This window comes from Procambarus clarkii, chromosome 35 (genome assembly GCF_040958095.1).
Source record: "Procambarus clarkii isolate CNS0578487 chromosome 35, FALCON_Pclarkii_2.0, whole genome shotgun sequence".
Lineage (NCBI taxonomy): Eukaryota > Metazoa > Arthropoda > Malacostraca > Decapoda > Cambaridae > Procambarus > Procambarus clarkii.
This window is the reverse complement of record NC_091184.1, coordinates 38,190,561-38,210,530: the sequence shown is the minus strand read 5'-3', so window position 1 is coordinate 38,210,530 and position 19,970 is coordinate 38,190,561. Positions and strand designations below refer to the sequence as shown.

The window sequence follows — 19,970 nt, the reverse complement described above, 5'->3', positions numbered from 1 at the left end:
GGCAGTGTGTGACGTCACACTAATTTGCTTGTTTTCGGTTGGGGAGTTCTATCCACTAGTTCGGTATTAGGTAGCAATTTTAACCAGAATAGGGGTTTGTTTTGGGGCGCTTACCTTTCTGGGTGCCTGTTCCGGTCGATGGCAGACATAGAATGCTTCCAACTACACGGGGGCTTCTATAGGCCATTGCTCCCCTTGCCTCTCTGAGGGGGCCCGGTTCTGGCCGTGGTTCCCGGTAGGCCTAAGAACTCCATACACATGACTGATGCCAAAGTCTGACATTAGCATATCAGCCTGGGATAGCTCCGGGGAGCCTCCGGGACTCACCCAGAAAATGGCGTTTCATTACATTCAACGCTGGTTTTTTGTAAATTAAAGTTGGTATCTCCTCAAGGGCACTAGACTTGGTTTTAAGGGAAAGGATTATCTCATTGACGTCAGTGGAATTAATAGGCTTTAGGTACAGAGACTGTGGATAGTTACCTGTAAGATAGTCCTTAATGTCAGTACTGGAAGATGGAATATCATTTGCAAGGGATGAACCAATGGAAGAGAAGAACCTATTGAACTCAATAGCAGAATCAGAGGCTGAAAGCTGACCATCGTTATTGGACAGGAGTGTTGGTTTGTTATTTAAAGACTTCTTTGATCCCAATATTTGTGAAATTGTGCTCCAAGTTTGTTTAATGTTGCTCTTTATTTGGGTAAATTTATCTTCGTAGTATTTAGTTTTGGCTCGTCTAATTATCTTAGATAGCAATAATGAGTAATTCTTTGAGAATTCTTTGGAGACAATTCCTAACCTATACTTCTTCTCAAGGTCATGTTTTTTATTAATGGATTTAAGTATTCCCTTTGTAATATAAAGGCTAAGAGATTTTTGGAGAAAAGATTGCGCTGCTAGGTTAATGTCCTCTATGTTACCTAACTCGGACTCCCAGTTGACATTATCAGCAGCAGTTATAAAATTGTCTATAGCAGTTTCATTGTGCAGTCTAAAACATAACTCTCTTGACTCTAGAGGTGGTTTGCTAATGCTAGTTAAGAGAAATGTGGGGTAATGGTCTGTAGTGCTATCGGTGATTATACCTGAAGTAAGCGGAGAGGTTATGTTTGTCCAGATGTGATCTAGAGTCGTGGCAGTGCTATCAGTGATTCTAGTAGGTCTAGTGATTAAGGGTATGAGGAAGCAGGAATTCATACAGTTGAGGAAGCTAACAGCAGTAGGGTGTTCAGGCTCGCAGAGGTCAATATTAAAGTCCCCTGCGATAATTAGGTGGTTTTTGTTCAGTCTGTTATCAAGTATTAGATTTCTTAGGTTTGAGTTGAATTCGGACACATCAGTGTTAGGAATTCTATAGACTGAACCCACTCCCAATATATACTCCCTTCCGTTGGGATGCAGCTGTCCGGACTAGATGGGATTTCGTGAACTGGGAAGTCAGCTTCAGGCGAATTTTCCGCTGGTTTTGACCTGATGGATTCTTTTTGCCTACTCTGTAGGCAGCAATAACGTCAGTTTTGTTTAGAATGAGCTGCAATTTGTTTTTTATGAGAGCCTGAGCTATTTCGACACAATTTTCACATTCATGTTCCACAGGTATATCTTGGGACGACACAATAACAGAATCTAGCAGCTTTTGTTGGTCTTGTTCTTCCTGGGATACGGAACGTTGGGCTGAAAATGTACTGATACATGCAGTCATTTTGCTGAGAGCTTCCTCCTGTTTTTTTAAGGCTTCATCAGTTTTCAGAAGGTTGTTTTCCTCACGGAGATCATTCAAATCATGCTGTAGTTGGTCTTGGCTAGCCTTAGAGTTTCTAATATCCTCGCGGAGGAGGGTTATTTCTTGTTGTTGTTGTATAGAAGTTGTATAGAAGAGCCGGCTCCCTGAGAGTGGTAAGAGGGCGTGATAAGAGGCTAACGTGTGGTCTTGAAGGAAGTCAATAAAGCAGACAATTTTCAAAAGGAAGGGCAGCATAACGAGCAGACAGGAATGGACAGACAGTCGGTTATCCCATAATGTGTAATACGCCTCGCACAGCATGGGTGGAGTGGGGGGAGGGGGGTTGTAGCAGGGCACAGTATGGTGATGGTGCGGGTGAAGTACACACCCACTGAATTCCTGCCATCAATAATTGTTTTCATAACCATTAGAACAATGGCATCCCTCCAACCACCATCCTTCCACTGACCCCCTCCTCTGGTCCTCCACCTCAGACAATAACCCCCCACACCCCCTCTCCCTTCCAGACATCAGCATGTCAAAATCAGTACCATAATGTGTTTAAACTATTTAAACTAAGTCATTGTGTATCTCAAGGTATCTTAATTCATTTGAAAGTGTACACGTGCATTTGTTCATATACTCGCCTAATTGTGCTTGCTGGGGTTGAGCTCTGGCTCTTTAGTTCCACCTCTCAACCGTCAATCAACAGGTGTACAGGTTTCTGAGCCTATTGGGCTCTATCATATCTACACTTGAACCTGTGTATGGAGTCAGCCTCCACCACATCACTTACTAATGCATTCCATTAGATATAATCATATATGATTACACATAATCATATATGTGTACGTCAACGTATACATACATGCGTATATATACCTCATATTAAAATACTAATAAACGAATGACCATGAACAAATTAATTTATAATTGTAGCATTATATATAATTTTAATAGACTAATTACGTGTTTATACATTTGAATGGTCCAGACAGGTGGCCAGCCTTGGACATATACACTTCTGGTAGGCACAATGACCTCATGTTAGACCCTTGATAGATTATGTGAGAGAGAGAGAGAGCTGGGGCAGGGAGGTGCGTGCCCCAGGGAGATAATCCATGCTCATGCCCCGCCTCGAGGTCAGTTCTCGAGTCACACCAAGAATAACAATCGAGCAAGTTGTCCTGACCAAGATGTGGCATATTAGGGAGGGTTGAGGAATAGGAAGCCTGTCTGATAGGGCTCTTGGCAAGCAGCTCTCCCTCAGTCTACCTATCTATATGGAAGAAATGTATCTAGGCCCTCCTCCCCCCTGCCTATTCTCTCTCCCCCACCTTTCTTCCTTCATTTCCTCCCTCCTTCCCTCCCCCTCACTGGTGAGAGAGTAGGAGTGTGAGAGTGGTTAGAGAACTCGTAGTTCTCACGCTCGTGAAATTGTCTGCGACCCTGGAGGAGTAGAGCGGAGGGGGGGGGGGTGAAAGTAGGTGACGATGGAGGAGTAGAGGGGAGCATTATATGCAGTGAACGTAGGTGTCTATGGAAGAGTACATCATAGAGGAGGGTGAAAGGAAGGTGACGATGGAGGAGGAGAAGGGAGGGGGTGTGAAGGTAGGTGATGATGGAGGAGTAGAGGGGAGGAGGGGGGCAAAGGTAGGTGTCTATAGAAGAGTACATCATAGAGGGGGGTGAAGGTAGGTGGCGATGGAGTAGAGCAAAAGGGGTGGGGGTTGAAAGTAATCCTGAGTTTAATTTTTTAGTTATGTATAGTGACACCTCGGCTTACGAATGAATATTTATGAACTTTTCGGGTTACGAGCCTAATTTCTTCGAAAAATTTGAATCGGGTTACAAACTTTGCCTCGGGAAAGGAGTTTGTTGATATACGTATGGGCTGACCTAGCGCGTGGTGGCATGGTGATCGCGCCTCAGTTTACCAGTGTCTCCTGCCTAGTAAGTATCGCGCCTGAATTCTTTGTAAAGCATTACATTTGTTTTGGGATTTTTGGCTATTTGAACATAAAATTTGTTATGATATATCTTGCCATGAGTCCCAAGAAAGCCAGTGGTAAGGTTCAAGCCAAGAAAACACATGTGAGAATGACCATAGAGGAAAAACAAGAGAGCATTCATAAACATCAATATGGTGCACAGGTTGTTGAACTAGCTAGGCAGTACAACAAATCTATGTCAACAATATGCACTGTACTTGCTAAGAAAAAGGACATTATGAGCATTAAAGTGGCAAAAGGCCTATCAACAATCCCGAAACAAAGAACACAAACACTTGAGGATGTTAAAAAGTTTTTATTAATTTGGATACACAACAAGGAGTTAGCAGGTGATAGCATTTCAGAGTCCATCATTTGTGAGAAACCAAGGCATTTGCATGAAGACCTTTTAAAGAAAACCCCTGGAACGAGGGGGAAAAAGATGAATCAAGTTTGAAAATGTGAAAAGTTTGTGTGACAATAGAGCCTCGTGGAAAACTTTTGCTGTGGCCATTACCTGGTGGAATGCACCCAGGATGGAGTATCAGGGCTATACATCTTTTAAATCATAAAAGTAATAAACATTTCCCATCAACCTTACAAACAATATTAACCTATTTTCATGTATTTCCCCCATGTGCATTTTAACAAAGTTACTAAATTGCCTTTATCATTCTGTGAAATTTCAATTAAAGTATACTGTATATAATTTTGTTAGTATAAATGAACTGAATATTCTGAAATCACTATAAATTTTACAATTTCAGATTCAAAGGTGGTCTGGACACCCAATTTGGTCAGACAGGTGAAGAGAGCATTTAGGATAGTTCGAAGAGATGAAGATGGTCACAATTGTGTTTGAAGAGGCAAACGCCCCCCTTTGCTCCTGACATTATGTTCAGCCTATTGACCCCTGCACACCTAACACAAGGTAGGTTGAAAACTCCTCCTTCATGTCATTGGTTCATTAGCCAGAAACTTAGGGCCCATGCAGGAATATCCCTAAAAAAAAAAAAGTGGCCCCAACAATGCATCCTCCAAGTCTGGAGGATGAGCAGGAGCATTGTCGAGAAGCAGGCCCTTTAGTGTCAAACTTTTCTCTTGCAGATATTTTTTGATAGCAGGGCAAACCACTCCACATCACAGTTTTTCTTCATGTTATATATTTTTTAAAACTCTTGGATTTTCGGAATGATACACGAGCAAGGGTTTAATTTTCAAATCGCCACACAGCACAAGAGTTAGCCTATCCTGACACAAGTTAGCCCAAGTTGGCTTGTGTCCGGGCAGTGACGTCTCCTCTTGGGTAATGTATGTCCTCTTCGGCAATTTTTTCCAGAATAGCTATGTCTCCTCACAATTAAACACTTGTTGTGGAATGTATCCATCAATACAGCACAGTGTATCTACAAAATTTAAATTTTTTACTTATATATAGTGTCACTTCGGCTTACGAATGAATATTTATGAACTTTTCGGGTTACGAGCCTAATTTCTTCGAAAAATTTGAATCGGGTTACAAACTTTGCCTCGGGAAATGAGTTTGTTGATATGCGTATGGGCTGACCTAGCGCGTGGTGGCATGATGATCGCACCTCAGTTTACCAGTGTCTCCTGCCTAGTAAGTATTGCGCCTGAATTCTTTATAAAGCATTACATTTGTTTTGGGATTTTTGGCTATTTGAACATAAAATTTGTTATGATATATCTTGCCATGAGTCCCAAGAAAGCCAGTGGCAAGGTTCAAGCCAAGAAAACACATGTGAGAATGACCATAGAGGAAAAACAAGAGAGCATTCATAAACATCAAAATGGTGCACAGGTTGTTGAACTAGCTAGGCAGTACAACAAATCTATGTCAACAATATGCACTATACTTGCTAAGAAAAAGGACATTATGAGCATTAAAGTGGCAAAAGGCATATCAACAATCCCGAAACAAAGAACACAAACACTTGAGGATGTTAAAAAGTTTTTATTAATTTGGATACACAACAAGGAGTTAGTAGGTGATAGCATTTCAGAGTCCATCATTTGTGAGAAACCAAGGCATTTGCATGAAGACCTTTTAAAGAAAACCCCTGGAACGAGGGGGGGGGGGAAGATGAATCAAGTTTGAAAATGTGAAAAGTTTGTGTGACAATAGAGCCTCGTGGAAAACTTTTGCTGTGGTCATTACCTGGTGGAATGCACCCAGGATGGAGTATCAGGGCTATACATCTTTTAAATCATAAAAGTAATAAACATTTCCCATCAACCTTACAAACAATATTAACCTATTTTCATGTATTTCCCCCATGTGCATTTTAACAGAGTTGCTAAATTGCCTTTATCATTCTGTAAAATTTCAATTACAGTACTGTATGTATAATTTTGTTAGTATAAATGGACTGAATATTCTGAAATTGCTATTAATTTTACAATTTCAGATTCAAGGGTGGTCTGGACACCCAATTTGGTCAGACAGGTGAAGAGAGCATTTAGGATAGTTCGAAGAGATGAAGATGGTCGCAATTGTGTTCGAAGAGGCAAACGCCCCCCTTTGCTAATGACATTATGTTCAACCATTGACCTCTGCACACCTAACACAAGGTAGGTTGAAAACTCCTCCTTCATGTCATTGGTACATTAGCCAGAAACTTAGGGCCCATGCAGGAATATCCCTAAAAAAAAAAAAAGTGGCCCCAACAATGCATCCTCCAAGTCTGGAGGATGAGCAGGAGCATTGTCGAGAAGCAGGCCCTTTAGTGTCAAACTTTTCTCTTGCAGATATTTTTTGATGGCAGGGCAAACCACTCTACATCACAGTTTTTCTGCACGGTATATATTTTTTAAAACTCTTGGATTTTCGGAATGATACACGAGCAAGGGTTTAATTTTCAAATCGCCACACAGCACAAGAGTTAGCCTATCCTGACACAAGTTAGCCCAAGTTAGCTTGTGTCCGGGCAGTGACGTCTCCTCTTGGGTAATGTATGTCCTCTTCGGCAATTTTTTCCAGAATAGCCATGTCTCCTCACAATTAAACACTTGTTGTGGAATATATCCATCAATACAGTATCTACAAAATCTTTAAAATCACGAACAAATCTTTCAGCCCCTACTTTGTCTGAGCTGGCACCCTCACCATGCCTCACAACACTATGAATACCACATTTTTTTTCAAAATTTCTCAAACCATCCCCTACTCACCTTAAACTCTTTCGTATCTGCAAAACTCGTTCTAGGGGTTTTCTTTATAAGATCTTGCATGAAGATTTCATTGTTGACCAAACCACACACTGGAAATTGAATAGACGACGACATTTCGATCCGTCCTGGACCATTATAAAGTCGATTGTGATGAGATGAGGGAAGCAAGAGCATTAAGTAGGCAAGAGAGAGAGGTGAGGAGATGGCAAGTATGTACGTATGTACATGAATAAAACATGTACATGTACATAACGTGTGTAAATAGTGTAATAAACATAATAACAGTATTTTGGGAGGAGGAATGTTGGCGAGTAATGTGTTGGAGGAGGGAGGGAGGACTGGCAGGGTGTGGCATTTCACTCATGTTTTTTGGGCTCACCATACCAACATAGTGGATCGTTATGGTGAATACATACGTAGATGGGTATATACAATGTGTGTATATAGTGTAATAACAGCAAAAACACTGTTTGATTGTAGAATATGTCGCATATATGAGGCCCATAATTTTGAGCATAGCGATGTTCTATACTTTGAATTATATAAATTCCACAAATTACACACTTTTAAATAATATTACAGCAAAAAAAAAGAAGAAATGAATGAGAAACTTCAAAATAATTGCGCAACATTTTATTCGCAGCAACTGCCGTCGCACGGGGTGGCGGGGCCGACAGACCCCCATCGCTCCAACGCTCAGCGCCCATAATTTGCTCAACTTCCCAGCTCCATCGCAGCTAAAGTAAGTCACATACAATATTTTTTGTTTAGTTTCCCCGTGATCAGACTCTGCATTTTAACAATATAAGAAGAGAAAAATTTTTTTTGAAAGAATGTATTTCTTGTGCACCAGGGTGTTATTTGGAGACAGAGCAGTTCAGTGGTTAACTACTAAATTTTTTTTTCTCCCACACACGCACCCCCCTAGGAAGCAGCCTGTAACAGCTAACTCCCAGATACCTATTTACTGTTAGGTAACAGGGGTCATCCCCTTTTGTACAAAGAATCTGCTAAAGCTTTTAGGGCTTTGACACTCGTTTGTCTTTGTCGCCCCATATTTTTTACGTCCGAGTTGAATGCTCTAAGGCCCTTAACTAACTTTAGGTCATGTCCCATACTTCTTGGGGAGCTAATCGACACTGCTCCTCTCTTTACATTCCTCTCTTGTTCTGTCTAAACTCGATTATGGCCCTGTTTACTCGTCTGCTTCTCCTTCTACCCTTCACCATCTGGACATACTGCATCATACTGGGTTACGGCTCAGCTCTGGTACCTTTCCTTCGACACCTACCCTAAGCCTGTATGTTGAAACTGGCGTCCTGTTTCTACAGGATCGCCATGATCGCTACTGTCTTCTCCACCTTGCACGGTCCTTACAGCACCCTCACTCTTGCTTATGTCATGCCTTGACCTTTACCCATCCTGTGGTTCCTGTTCCCCTTCACCACCTATCTCTTTCTGTACGGTTGTCTCTCTTACAAAATGCTCTTTCAGTTTGTGTTACCAATATTTCCCCTCGTGTCATTCCGTCTTTGCCCCTATGGAGGGGTCCCCGTTCCTAAATTCTGTAAGCCTTGACCCACATGACTAAAACTTTTACCCCTCCTACAGTTCTAAATCACCTTTTCCTTGAACACTTTTCTTCACACTTCCACTCTATTTCCGTCTTCACCAATGGGTCTTAAGTCTGCAGACGGTGTAGGCTACTCTGTTGTTTTTCCTGACTGCACCTTTGTGTCTCCTGCCTCCAGAGACTAGCATCTTCACGGCAGAACTTTATGCTATTCTCTATGCTCTTCATCAACTCTTTTCTCGCTGTCAATCCTCCTCTGTGTTTGTAGTTGACACTTGCAGTGCCCTCATGGCTCTAGAATCCTTTAATCCAGTCCATCCTTTGGTAGTTGAAATTCAACAATGGCTGTTTCTTATCTCCAGTAGATTTAAGACAGTGGAATTTCGCTGGATTCCCACCCATATTGGTGCGTTCTTAAATGAGCGTGCGGACACTGCTGCTAAGGAAGCTATCCGCACCTGTCCCATCTCCCGTAAAGGTATTCCTTATTATGACTTTTACCCAGTTATTCATTTCCCCATTCTTGCCCGTTGTCAGGGTTGTTGGTCTTCTGTTACTGGTAACAAACTGCGTGCTCTTAAGAGTAGTGTGTTCCCGTGGCCTTCCTCCTACCACCGTAACCGGTGGTGGGAAACGGCTCTGGCGAGGTTGTATATCGGTCATACACGTTTAACTCACGGGCACTTAATGGAGCGCTGCCCTGCTTCTTATTGTCCAAACCGTTGTCTCTACATGTCCCGACTTCCAGGACTTACGTGTCTTGCTTCCCGACCATCCCTCACTGTCAATTGTCCCTCGATAAAATTCTTGGTAAATTCAATACCTTTGATATTGTTCGCCGTATGTGTTTTTGTTCTTGTATTGGCGACGTTAGTGGTATTTAGCGCACTCTGATTATCCCACACATTTGATGGTTTGATAATTACTGTACTGTACAGTACTTTGGTTTGGAATGTATCAAATAAAGTTGTTTCATGTATTCAAATGTGTGAGAAAATCCACTGGGGCTGTGAGATGAAGCGAACCTGTAACAAAGGCATTGCCAGTTGCAGGCGATGAGTCACAATAACGTGGCTGAAGAATGGTCCAGGACGGACCGAAACGTCGTCGTCCCTTCAATTTCTAGTGTGTGGTCTGGTCAACATTGCCAGTTGCATACTCTACCACCACTGATGGTAAAAGTCTTACAACTGGATATCTTGTGTGACAGGTTATGGTATCACAGCTATACTGAACCAAGATGGTATAGCTCTCCCTCACATAAATGAAAGAAATGCTGCTATTGGCCTTGCAGTGTGTAAGTTGCAGGTGGAAACAAATGAAAATTATCAAATAAATAATTAAACAATTTACTGAAATAGTAATGAACAAAAATAACACATGACAATACTTGACTATCATGTAATGCAAAGGTGAACAAGTTAGTATGACCTTAAATGCAAAAAATAAACTATAAGCAATGAATAAAAGCATGAAGATATACTGGTGTTCTGAAGACAGCTACCATACCACCATGGCATCAGTCACACGACGTTGGCTGGAAGCGGACGACGGGTTAGAGACACGAAGGTGATCCTAGAGCACTAAGGACGAGATTGCCTCTCCAGGGAGGCAGAGCTCTTTATATAGTCCGGCGGTGATGACTCATCCAGTGTCAACACGAGGTGGACATCTGGTCAACTAGCAAACTGCTCGTTGTGGCTGGCGGTGCCTTTGTGTTGAGCTGTACCACTGTCAGTTGAAGGCGGCTAACTGCTTGTTTGTGGGGACAAACTGCCAGTTAGCAGTGGCGCCCGGCTTGCCTCCGAGTCGTACCAGGCCGTGCCAAGCCCTGGGGGGTATGGAGAGGTGGCAGGACTGATGACTCTTCTGGGCTGGTGTAGATGTATACTTCCAGTGCAGAGGCATTGAAGGTGAAGGGAAAAGGCAGTTCCACTGCTATGCAGGGGATTCACGTGACACTTGTGAACCCACAGAAAGTCTGGAGGCCCTACTGAAGCCAGTCCAAGTATTAAATACAACCCCTGAAGTACGCCGGTGAAGGGTAAAGTGAAGGGTGAAACAAGACCGTATGCCCCAACTTCAGGCACACACAGAAAATCACGTTTTGGTCCCGCCTCTCAACTGTGTATTTGAAGTTGGGGCGTATGGTGTTGAACTGCTTCAGCCTTCACCCGAGTGCTTGTAGGTCTTACGTAAGGCGTTGACTCAAGGAGTGGCCTCAAAACTTGCTGTGATTTATGGGGAAATCCGGTTGTAAGACTTTTACAAAGTCAGTAATATACTGTGGTAGAGTATGCAGCTGCCAGTGCCTTGGGCAAGGGTTTACGTCGCCTCACAGCTCCAGTTGATTTTCTGCTTGGTGTATATCAGGTTGTGATTTTGTGTGTGTACCGTATTGTTATGATCGCCGTCTGATAAGTCCTTTCTGGCCTCAAGAGTCATTGTTACCCACCTAGAAAGATTGCAAATGGCCAAAGCAGTTATTTAAGTTAAGAAGGGACAAGTCTTAAACAGAATTTTGCATAATATTTGACTGTAAAGGGGTAAATTGAGGTAGAATGAAAAACAAAATGGTGAACCTGGCAGGCGGTACTCACAATTAGGCGAGTACACTCGGGAACTTTTAAAGTGCAACCAAACATGCTTTAGGCTCTCACAACCAGAGGTGAGTGGTGGTGGCTCAGGTGCTCAGCCAATCAGAGCACCTAAGGAGGGAGGGCAGGAGTGAGAGGGGGGTGGTATGTGGAAGTTTGGTGACAGTTGTGTGTAGTTTGTTCATCTTCATTGTAAGTTTCATGGCTTGGTGTGCATTTCCCTAGTAAATTTAATTAGGGAAAAATTCAGGTGTTTGATTTTTTAAATCAACTTTTTAAATGTTGAGTTGTTAAAGCCTCAAAGTGCATGGAGTTGGTTTGGGAGTATGGCATCCTCATGCTGTTGCGTGCTCGCGTGAGGTAGCAAAGGTGATGTAAAGTTGTGGGGTGTACATGCTTGGGACGTCCTCTCTCGGGATGGCTGGTGTTAGACCCGCGTGTTTGTCGGTTGTTGAAAAGCCGTCATCCTTTGCTGTTGTGGTATTGATTTTACATTGTTCATCTTGTAATTAATACTGTAGTGCGATATCTAGGGCTACCATTTGTAGGTTTAAAATGTCTAATACAAACAGTTGTCCAATGAGTTTTAATAGGAAATATCATCCACCAAGCACCATTGTACAATTATATTAATTGATAGTATATGGATTGTGCAGAACTGCTTAGAATGATCTTTAACACTTGGCTATACAGTATTGGTCATGTCAAATACCTGCATGGTGAATGCTCAAAGACCCTTTCTTTATTCAGTGTTGTCACATACCTCATGGGGGTATGGATAGGCAAACACTCATTCGGTTACACTTGCCTTGTAGTACTTTCAGAGCTCAGTAATTTGGAATCTGGTTAGCACTTTCCAAATAAATTGACCTTTAAAGTGAATTCCTATTTAGGTTTAAAACATTATACCGAATGAGAAACTCGGATTATATAGCCGAACACCAGAAATGTTGTTATTCAATTTGGTTGCCTAAAGCACATTCAAGGACTACACATTACATGGCATTCCAGGATTCCTCTATACCTTGCCTTATGCTGTAAACATTGCCACAACCCTGTGTTTTATTGATTTAAATGGCCACAGGGAGGCATACAACACTGCAGATTATGATGTCATTAGTTATCCACTGTGCTGACAAGTGGGCTGACTGATGTTCGTTGACACCTGTATCGTGCTTCAATTTAATCGCCAGGAGATCACCCTCTCACTAGAGTCGTCTGTAGGAAGTACAGTATAGTATCTCAAATTACCTTGGATCATAAATAGCATAAGACTTGGGGGTAGGAGAGGGTTGCAGTGTTTGTCATGGCTCTCAGTTGTTCCTGGTATTAGGCAATTTAGTTCTGGAATCATTTTTGTTGGCCAATGTTAAACTTTTTCGAAAGTAGATGTTTTTCTGAAAGGGAAGGGTGGGGGGGAACCTCTATGCTTGGATACAGTTATCTAAGTGAATACTTAGATTTATACAGTAGAATAACTACCTTCTTTTCCTTAGTCAAAAAGGTTGCTTGTTTATTTCTAGGGACTTGTATTTTCTTTTATTTTTAACTGCAGCAACTTTCAGTGAATGATAGATTCTTACTGAAAGGACCTTTACTTCATTGCTGTTGCTTTATGGTCATCTCATTGTGTACAGGGATTCCGCGAAGCTTTTGGGGTTAGTCTTTGACACTCGTTTGTCTTGGTCAGCCCATATCTCTTGCCTCCGAATTGAATGCTCTAAGGCCCTTAACCTCCTTAAGGTTTTGTCCCATACTTCTTGGGGAGCGGATAGGCGCACGCTCCTCTATTTGCACTCCTCTCTCGTCCTGTCTAAACTCGATTATGGTTGCCCTGCATACTCTTCTGCTTCTCCTTCTACTCTTCGCCGTCTTGATGCTTTGCACCATACTGGGTTGCGTCTCGGCTCTGGTGCCTTTCGTTCGACTCCCGCCCTTAGTTTGTATGTTGACACTGGCTTTCTCTCTCTTCAGGACTGCCGTGATCGCTACTGTCTTCGCTATCTTGCGCGGTCCTTCCAACATCCTTCCTCTCGCCTCTGTCGTGCATTGACTTTTCCTCCTCCTGTGGTTCCTGTTCCTCTTCATTGTCTCCCACTTTCTGTCCAGTTATCTCGCTTACAGGATTCTCTTTCTGTTCATATTTCTAATGTTTCTCCTCGTATTATTCCTTCATTACCTCCGTGGAGAGTCCCCCTTCCCAAGTTTTGTACGTCCTTGACTTGTATTACTAAAGCCTTTACCCCTCCTACAATTCTGAAAAGCCTCTTCCTTGAGCACTCCCACTCTATTTCCATCTTCCCTGATGGGTCTAAGTCTGCGGATGGTGTGGGCTGTTGTTTTTCCTGACCGTAGTTACATGTGTTGCCTCCCTTCGGAGGCTAGCGTCTTTATGGCAGACCTTTATGCTATTCTCTATACTCTGTCTCTTGCTTTCTCATTCCTCCTTTGTGGTTGTAGTTGATTCTCGTAGTGCCCTCATGGCTCTAGGGTCCTTTAATCCTGTCCATCCGGTGGTCATTGAGATTCAACATTGGCTGTTTCTTATTTCTAGTAAATTTAAATCAGTAGAGTTTTGCTGGGTTCCCAGCCATATTGGTGTTTCAATGAGCGTGCGGATGCTGCCGCTAAGGAAGCTATCCGTTCCTGTCCCATCTCCCATAAAGGTATTCCTTATTCCGACTTTTATCCTGTTATTCATTCTTCCCCGTTGGCAGGGTTGTTGGTCCTCTGTGGTTGGTAACAAGCTGCGTACTCTCAAACTTAGTGTGTCCCCGTGGCCTTCCACCATAACCGGCGGTGGGACACTGCTTTGGCACAGCTGTGGGTTGGTCATACCCGCTTAACCCACGGTCACTTAATGGAACGCCGCCCTGCTCCTTATTGTCCGAATTGTGTTGTCCCTCTTACAGTTGTGCATATCCTTGTTGAATGTCCTAACTTCCAGGACGAGCGTGTGTCTTGCTTTCCGACCGTCCCTCGCGGTCACTTGTCCCTCGATAGAATTCTAGGTGAATCGGATACTTTTGATATTGTTCGCCTTATGCGTTTTTGTTCTCGTATTGGCATTCTTGGTGATATTTAGCGCCCTCTGATTATTTCGCACTTTGATGGTGCTACAGGGCCTTCCCGGTTTGGTGCCTTCTTTTGGTAATTACCTTACCTTCATTGTTGTTTCATTTTAATGTGGTAGTTGTGATATTGATTGTTCTGGCTCACGTGCAAGGTGTTGGATTTTTTTCTGTTTTATATTAAGAAATTGCCAGTCTTGTTACTATTTGTAGAGTTAGATCTGCATTAAGGCCTCAATATTATATTCTTTATAACATGTTATCAGCAATTTTTGTGGTTGGTAATATTTAGATTAATGTCAGTGATGTATATGTTAACCCTTAAGACCCCTTGTGGTATGACAGCATTTTTCCCAGTCATTTCTTTAACAAATGAAAGGGTCCTCGTAACCATTCTTTTGTCCTTTATACCATGTACCTGTTTGTTGCTTCTTGGTCTTTCATTTGGTACTTTGTTTTAATAGCTAATGGCCTTTGTAAATGTTGCAATTACCATTTCTAAAAAAAAAATGAGCAGGTTCATTAGGCAGGGTTGGTTTTTAGCAAAGTTTTTTTTGTAAAATTCCATTCCTTCAGGACCTTGCAGATGTTAGGTCAAACTAATTGACAGTAATCTGTTTTGCCCTTTCAAACAATGATGGTTTTAATCTAGGTAAAATATTTCAGAATATCTGAAGAGTTTGGCAGACAAATCATTTAAGAGCTTTGATTAAATTTAAGTTACCAAAGACTTTGTGAAAACCATGTTGTATAGATGCTTCAGTGTCACTTTTCTAATGTTTTGTAAATTTAACAATTTAATCATAATTTGTACAAAGATCATTAACTAAAGCTTAGGTGTTGCATAGCTTTAAATTTAGTCAATATTTTAGTTTTCATATTTGAAAGTAAAGTTTCTTCCACTTTAATATTTCAGACTAATTTGCAATATTTGTTAGTTTATGTAAATTGAATAGGTAGTCCACCTTTACATCTTTTCAATGCATTTTGCATGCACCTATGTAACAAGTTACAAATAGGTGTAAATTTTACCAAGTATTTTCAAAGAAAAAATTTCAGATGTTTAAACATTGCATCAATAGTAGTAAACAATTTCCAGCATAATTTCAGGATAAGGTATATAAAGTAGTTTCATTAAAATTGTTTTATTTAATAAGTTTTACTTATAGTATTTATAATACATCTTATATATATTACTGTTTCAGGTTGTGGGACAGATGCTCCTAGATCAACAGAAGGCCAAGACAACTCCAGAGACAATCACCTGTAAAAGAAAAATAAACATTAAACAGGGACACTACTTTTATTATCACCAATGCCTAGTAATAAGCCCCAAAAATCCTAACATCCTATCTTTAAAGATAGGCTCAGCAAGGCCTATCCCTTCCTCTGGTTTCAGTGCAGAGCTTGTTCCCTGAATGGAAACAGTACATCCACCACTTTAGTGCCATCAACACATTGTACATATGCTTTATGAGAGCACTGTACAATGCATGCCAGGCACTAAAGTTTTAGATGCATCCACCCATTCAGCAAACAAGCCCTGTGAGAATTAACAATGTAACCATTGTTAAGGGTCCCTAAACCTATGCAAATCTAGTCCATCTATTAGATGGGTAGTAGAGCAAAGCTCTGAAAAAGCCAAGCCAGGGATATCTGCAGGACTGCCTGGTCCCCTTTTATGAAATGGGGTAGGATCAGTACAAACTGCATCACCCTGTGGGTTGTAACAGTAGGACATGGTTACACACCTATAAATGGACTGGATAAGAGAATTACAATTAGGTCATTGATATAGCTAAAACATCAAATTCAAACTCACCCACTTTTGCAGAGTAAAGGAGCCTCACTCCAAGCCAGTCCATGCATCATAATCACTTACACCTGAAAAATATTTCAACAAATTAAATTCAGATTTAAAGCCAATCTTGCTTTACTTTTCAAATTAGCATTCAGTAGTTTACAAATTCAGATGGAAAAAATTTCTTCAAGTTATTTACCTTTCCTACATATTCTAGTAGCAGTAGTAAAGATCTAATTTAGCAATATAAATATATATGGCATCAATTTGCCAAGTTTCAGTAAATGTCATTTGAGAAACTATCCACAACTGTACTTCAATGGCAATTTACATTTATCTTTAGCCAATGCTATATTGTTTAAGTTATTACTATTTTTTTACTTTTATGCAAATCTATTCAGATTAACCTTTACTACAACCCCCCTGATTCTGTTTAAGGGGGCATATCATTATAATCATTATAAATTAAAAGTTGTTCAATTTGCTTATAAATTTATTTATGAAATGGTTATAGAAAGGGCTGCAACTGGTCCAAGTTTCACCATCACACCATAAACAGAAAAGGAGAAAAAAATACACAACGTATTATGCAACAAAATTCAACATTCTCAAATAATCTCAGGGAACACATGTGTCAACTAAAATGTCTACTATGTGCTGTAGAAGCACAAACTCTTGTAATAATTGTAATATGTATGTGCAATATATTTATGTACATTTTTTTTTTTGGGCCAATTTTTTTTTCTCATTTGTTATCAAGGGATTTGCATGAAACTTTCACACCTTGCTCAATGGATGCCTATCTGCAAGGGTGCCAATTATGAACGAAATCTGTCGAAGTCAAGCTCAGCTACAGGTGGCCGAACTTGGATCTTTATTTTACTCTGGAAAGTAATTTACACCTTCAAATTACTTCAGAGCTTTCATTTATTAATCAGTTTACATGCAAATTACACCTTATATGTAGCATTTGTGCTTCTACAGAATCTAGTAGACATTTTAGTCCAAAGTCTATTTGTTGATTTTGGAAAAATTTTTTAAATATAATATTGCATATTTTTTAGAAGGGTAACTTTGAATAATTATATTATTGCACTAAACACTTTTTTGATAAAACTGATCACTAGAATCCTTTATTATGTGCTTAATTTAATATCAGAGGTATAGAAATGATTAGTTGACATGTGTTCCCTGAAACTATTTGAAAATTCGTTGCATAATTCGTTTATTTTTTTTCTCATTTTCTGTTTAGGGTGTGATGAAACTTGGACCAGCTGCAGCCCTTTCTATAACCATTTCATAAAAAAATTTATAAGCAAATTGAACCACTTTATTTTACAATGATATGCCCCCTTAAGCAATTAACTTCCAACTGACAGAGGGACTTCTGTACTTTCCAAACCACATTCTGGAAAACTATAAATTTAAAACCAAGCTAAAGTAAACATTGAATATTTTTTTTTACTTTCAAGGGAAAAATACCATCACTTAAAACTTTTCCTGCCATCAACTTTATTTGACTCATGATTACCCTTAACAGTGTTATACATTTATAGATTAAAGCTTATTTAACAAACATTTAATGTTAACTAAACAAGATTTATATTTCATTAAAATTTTATTAATAAAACACCCTCAACTATGTTGTTTAAGATCTAATGCCCCACATTACAATTTTCACAATTTCAACATACCATTCTATTCAATACATTCCTGAAAGGACTAAACTTGCAGATATGGTACCCACTAGCCTAAGCCTAGACTTCCATACCCATTCAATTTCCATACCCTAATATTTAATAGGTTTTTAGCAATTAACTTCTACCCTCTAATTCCAATGTACACAACACTTACTGTAGATCTGCAAGTATTTTCCTGCAGCTCTTCGTTGCCAGGACCTTCCACAACCTGTCATGCGAACAGTAAATATTACTAAAAAGTTATTTGCATAGCGATGTTATTTTGTTCATACCTGTACCACCAGTTTAACAGTTGCCGTTTTAAATGGCACACTAAGTATCTTGTCCCATCTTTACTAACTACAAACAAAGCTATAGTCATTTCAAGTCAACATCCTATACAAATTTTAATTTTATTTTCCAACAACTTTAGTCATTAACATTTTTCTGGAACATTGCAAACAAACTAATTTAACAACCATGTATAACATTTGAATAAAAGCAATACAAAATTTATATATACAAATTCTTATTCTTTTGCAACCACTGCTTACTACTAGGGGGACAAATTTATTCTGTTGAATTATGTACCAAGCTTTTTAGTCAGAAAATTCATAATTAACCTAACTATACTACCAAGCCAATGTGATTACTAAATTTAGTAATATTTGTTACACTAGCAACTATACAATAGGCACTGCCACTGGCTTATGGCAAAAGATTCTGTAGCAATAGATCTATAAGCCACACTCCCCCCCCCCCCCTTCCTCCCAACTGTTCAGTGTCAAAAGGGAGGGGGGGGGGGTGTCCATTTACTGTACCACTTACATTTTAGTGTGGGCTTCATCCACTATTCTGACGTTAGCTGGACCATTTGTGCCAGCTGCTGGTTTGAAAGGGAGGCATACCGTGTGCTAATTCAGGAAGCTTTCCACGTTCCTCACTGCATGTCAGCTCAGGACCTCACTAGCATGTTGGGAGGCAGTTGAAGACTAACCAATCAACATCCCAGGCTGGAGAGCAGTGCCAGCTCGCGGAGAATTTACCACCTGCAAAAAATTTAATACTCTTAACAATCTACACCATCTAATCTTTACCTAGCCCCAAACCTTACATTTGTCAGCATTAAACTGCATCTGGTAGTCTTAACCATTTCAAAACTATATAGGGCATCGGTATTTTGTATTTGCCAATTCTGCAACTATTGCAGTCTAAATCATAATCTTGCGAATAACCGAGGTCCAAGGAGAGCTTTTAGGCACTACTTACAACACTTCTCCCAACTTAACCCCATTTATACTAATTTCCTTTGGTATAGCCATGACCTAATCAACTTCAGTCAGCATTCCCAATAATCCGAGCCCCTATCAATTTTGCGCCACTATCAAAATCTCTGCTAAAGTCAAGGTACACAAAATCACAAACCTTATCATTATTTCCTCAACTATGCAACCTAATCCATGAACATTTTGCAACAAAACTATGCGATTCATGTATCTAGTCATGTTTCTCAAAAAGAGTAGAGAAATGGTACTTGCAATGTTAGATTCTAGTAACTTTCCTCACAATAGACTAAGCTAATTGGTCACTAACTTAAGCGTTAAAGTTAATTCAAACTTTTCCTTTAAAACTTGGTATATTAGGAACTTTCCACGACCGGCTTTTACCAGACATAATTAAATAGGGTAAAAACGGTATATTAAATGCAGTAAAACTACGGTAAATTCAATATGATAAACTTGCATTCTTTAAGCATGGGCTGCATAGTAAGTGAACTAAACTAAATGTTAAGCACCCTGGCAAACCACTTCGTTCTATTCAATTTATTTAATAACTTTGTCCGGCTAGAATTTTTAGATTAGATTAAAGGAACACCCTCCCTGGTAACGGCTGAACTAGTTAACCAAATACAAATATTTAGGTAAAATACTTTCATAAAACCCGTCTACTTCCCCCACCAGTAGACTTGTTCAGCTAAAGGCATAATGTAATGTTCCACTTTAGTAAATAAACACTTAAAAAAACACTACCCCATTTGTGTAGTTACCGGTTACCTGACATTCTACGCTTAAAATAACCCATCTATTCCCCATAATTGTTCGATATAACTTACCTCTCACCCGCTGGTCGAGTACTGGAGCAGTATATATCCTCCTCCATCACTCACCGCGTGGATACTATTTCACTCTGGCCGCAAATTGCCTCAAATCACCTACGTTGTCCATAAACATATATAGAAGAGCAACTGACCATAACACCCGTATAGCGATCATCACATAACGTGGGAACATTAGTAGTACTGCTGTCAAAACATAGATGGCGCCAGGACAAACGGTAAT

At 40.3% G+C, this 19,970-nt stretch overlaps 1 protein-coding gene and 1 long non-coding RNA gene across 2 annotated transcripts in view; one reads left to right on the top strand and one right to left on the bottom strand.

Moving 5' to 3' along the window:
- LOC138371458 (uncharacterized) overlaps window positions 1-15,446 on the top strand; it is a 27,885-nt gene extending 12,439 nt beyond the window's left edge. Inside the window, exons 2-5 of the mRNA XM_069336368.1 lie at window positions 4,486-4,649; window positions 6,148-6,310; window positions 7,554-7,652; window positions 15,357-15,446. Coding sequence (XP_069192469.1) covers window positions 4,613-4,649; window positions 6,148-6,310; window positions 7,554-7,652; window positions 15,357-15,378 — 321 coding nt within the window. The 5' untranslated portion in view covers window positions 4,486-4,612 and the 3' untranslated portion in view covers window positions 15,379-15,446. The remainder of the gene's footprint in view (window positions 1-4,485; window positions 4,650-6,147; window positions 6,311-7,553; window positions 7,653-15,356) is intronic.
- LOC138371459 (uncharacterized) lies at window positions 15,281-19,970 on the bottom strand. Its single transcript, XR_011230491.1, has 5 exons — window positions 19,745-19,970; window positions 18,460-18,680; window positions 17,807-17,860; window positions 15,974-16,035; window positions 15,281-15,415 (listed from the first exon to the last, which is right to left on the bottom strand). It is a non-coding gene; the product is annotated as an uncharacterized lncRNA (long non-coding RNA).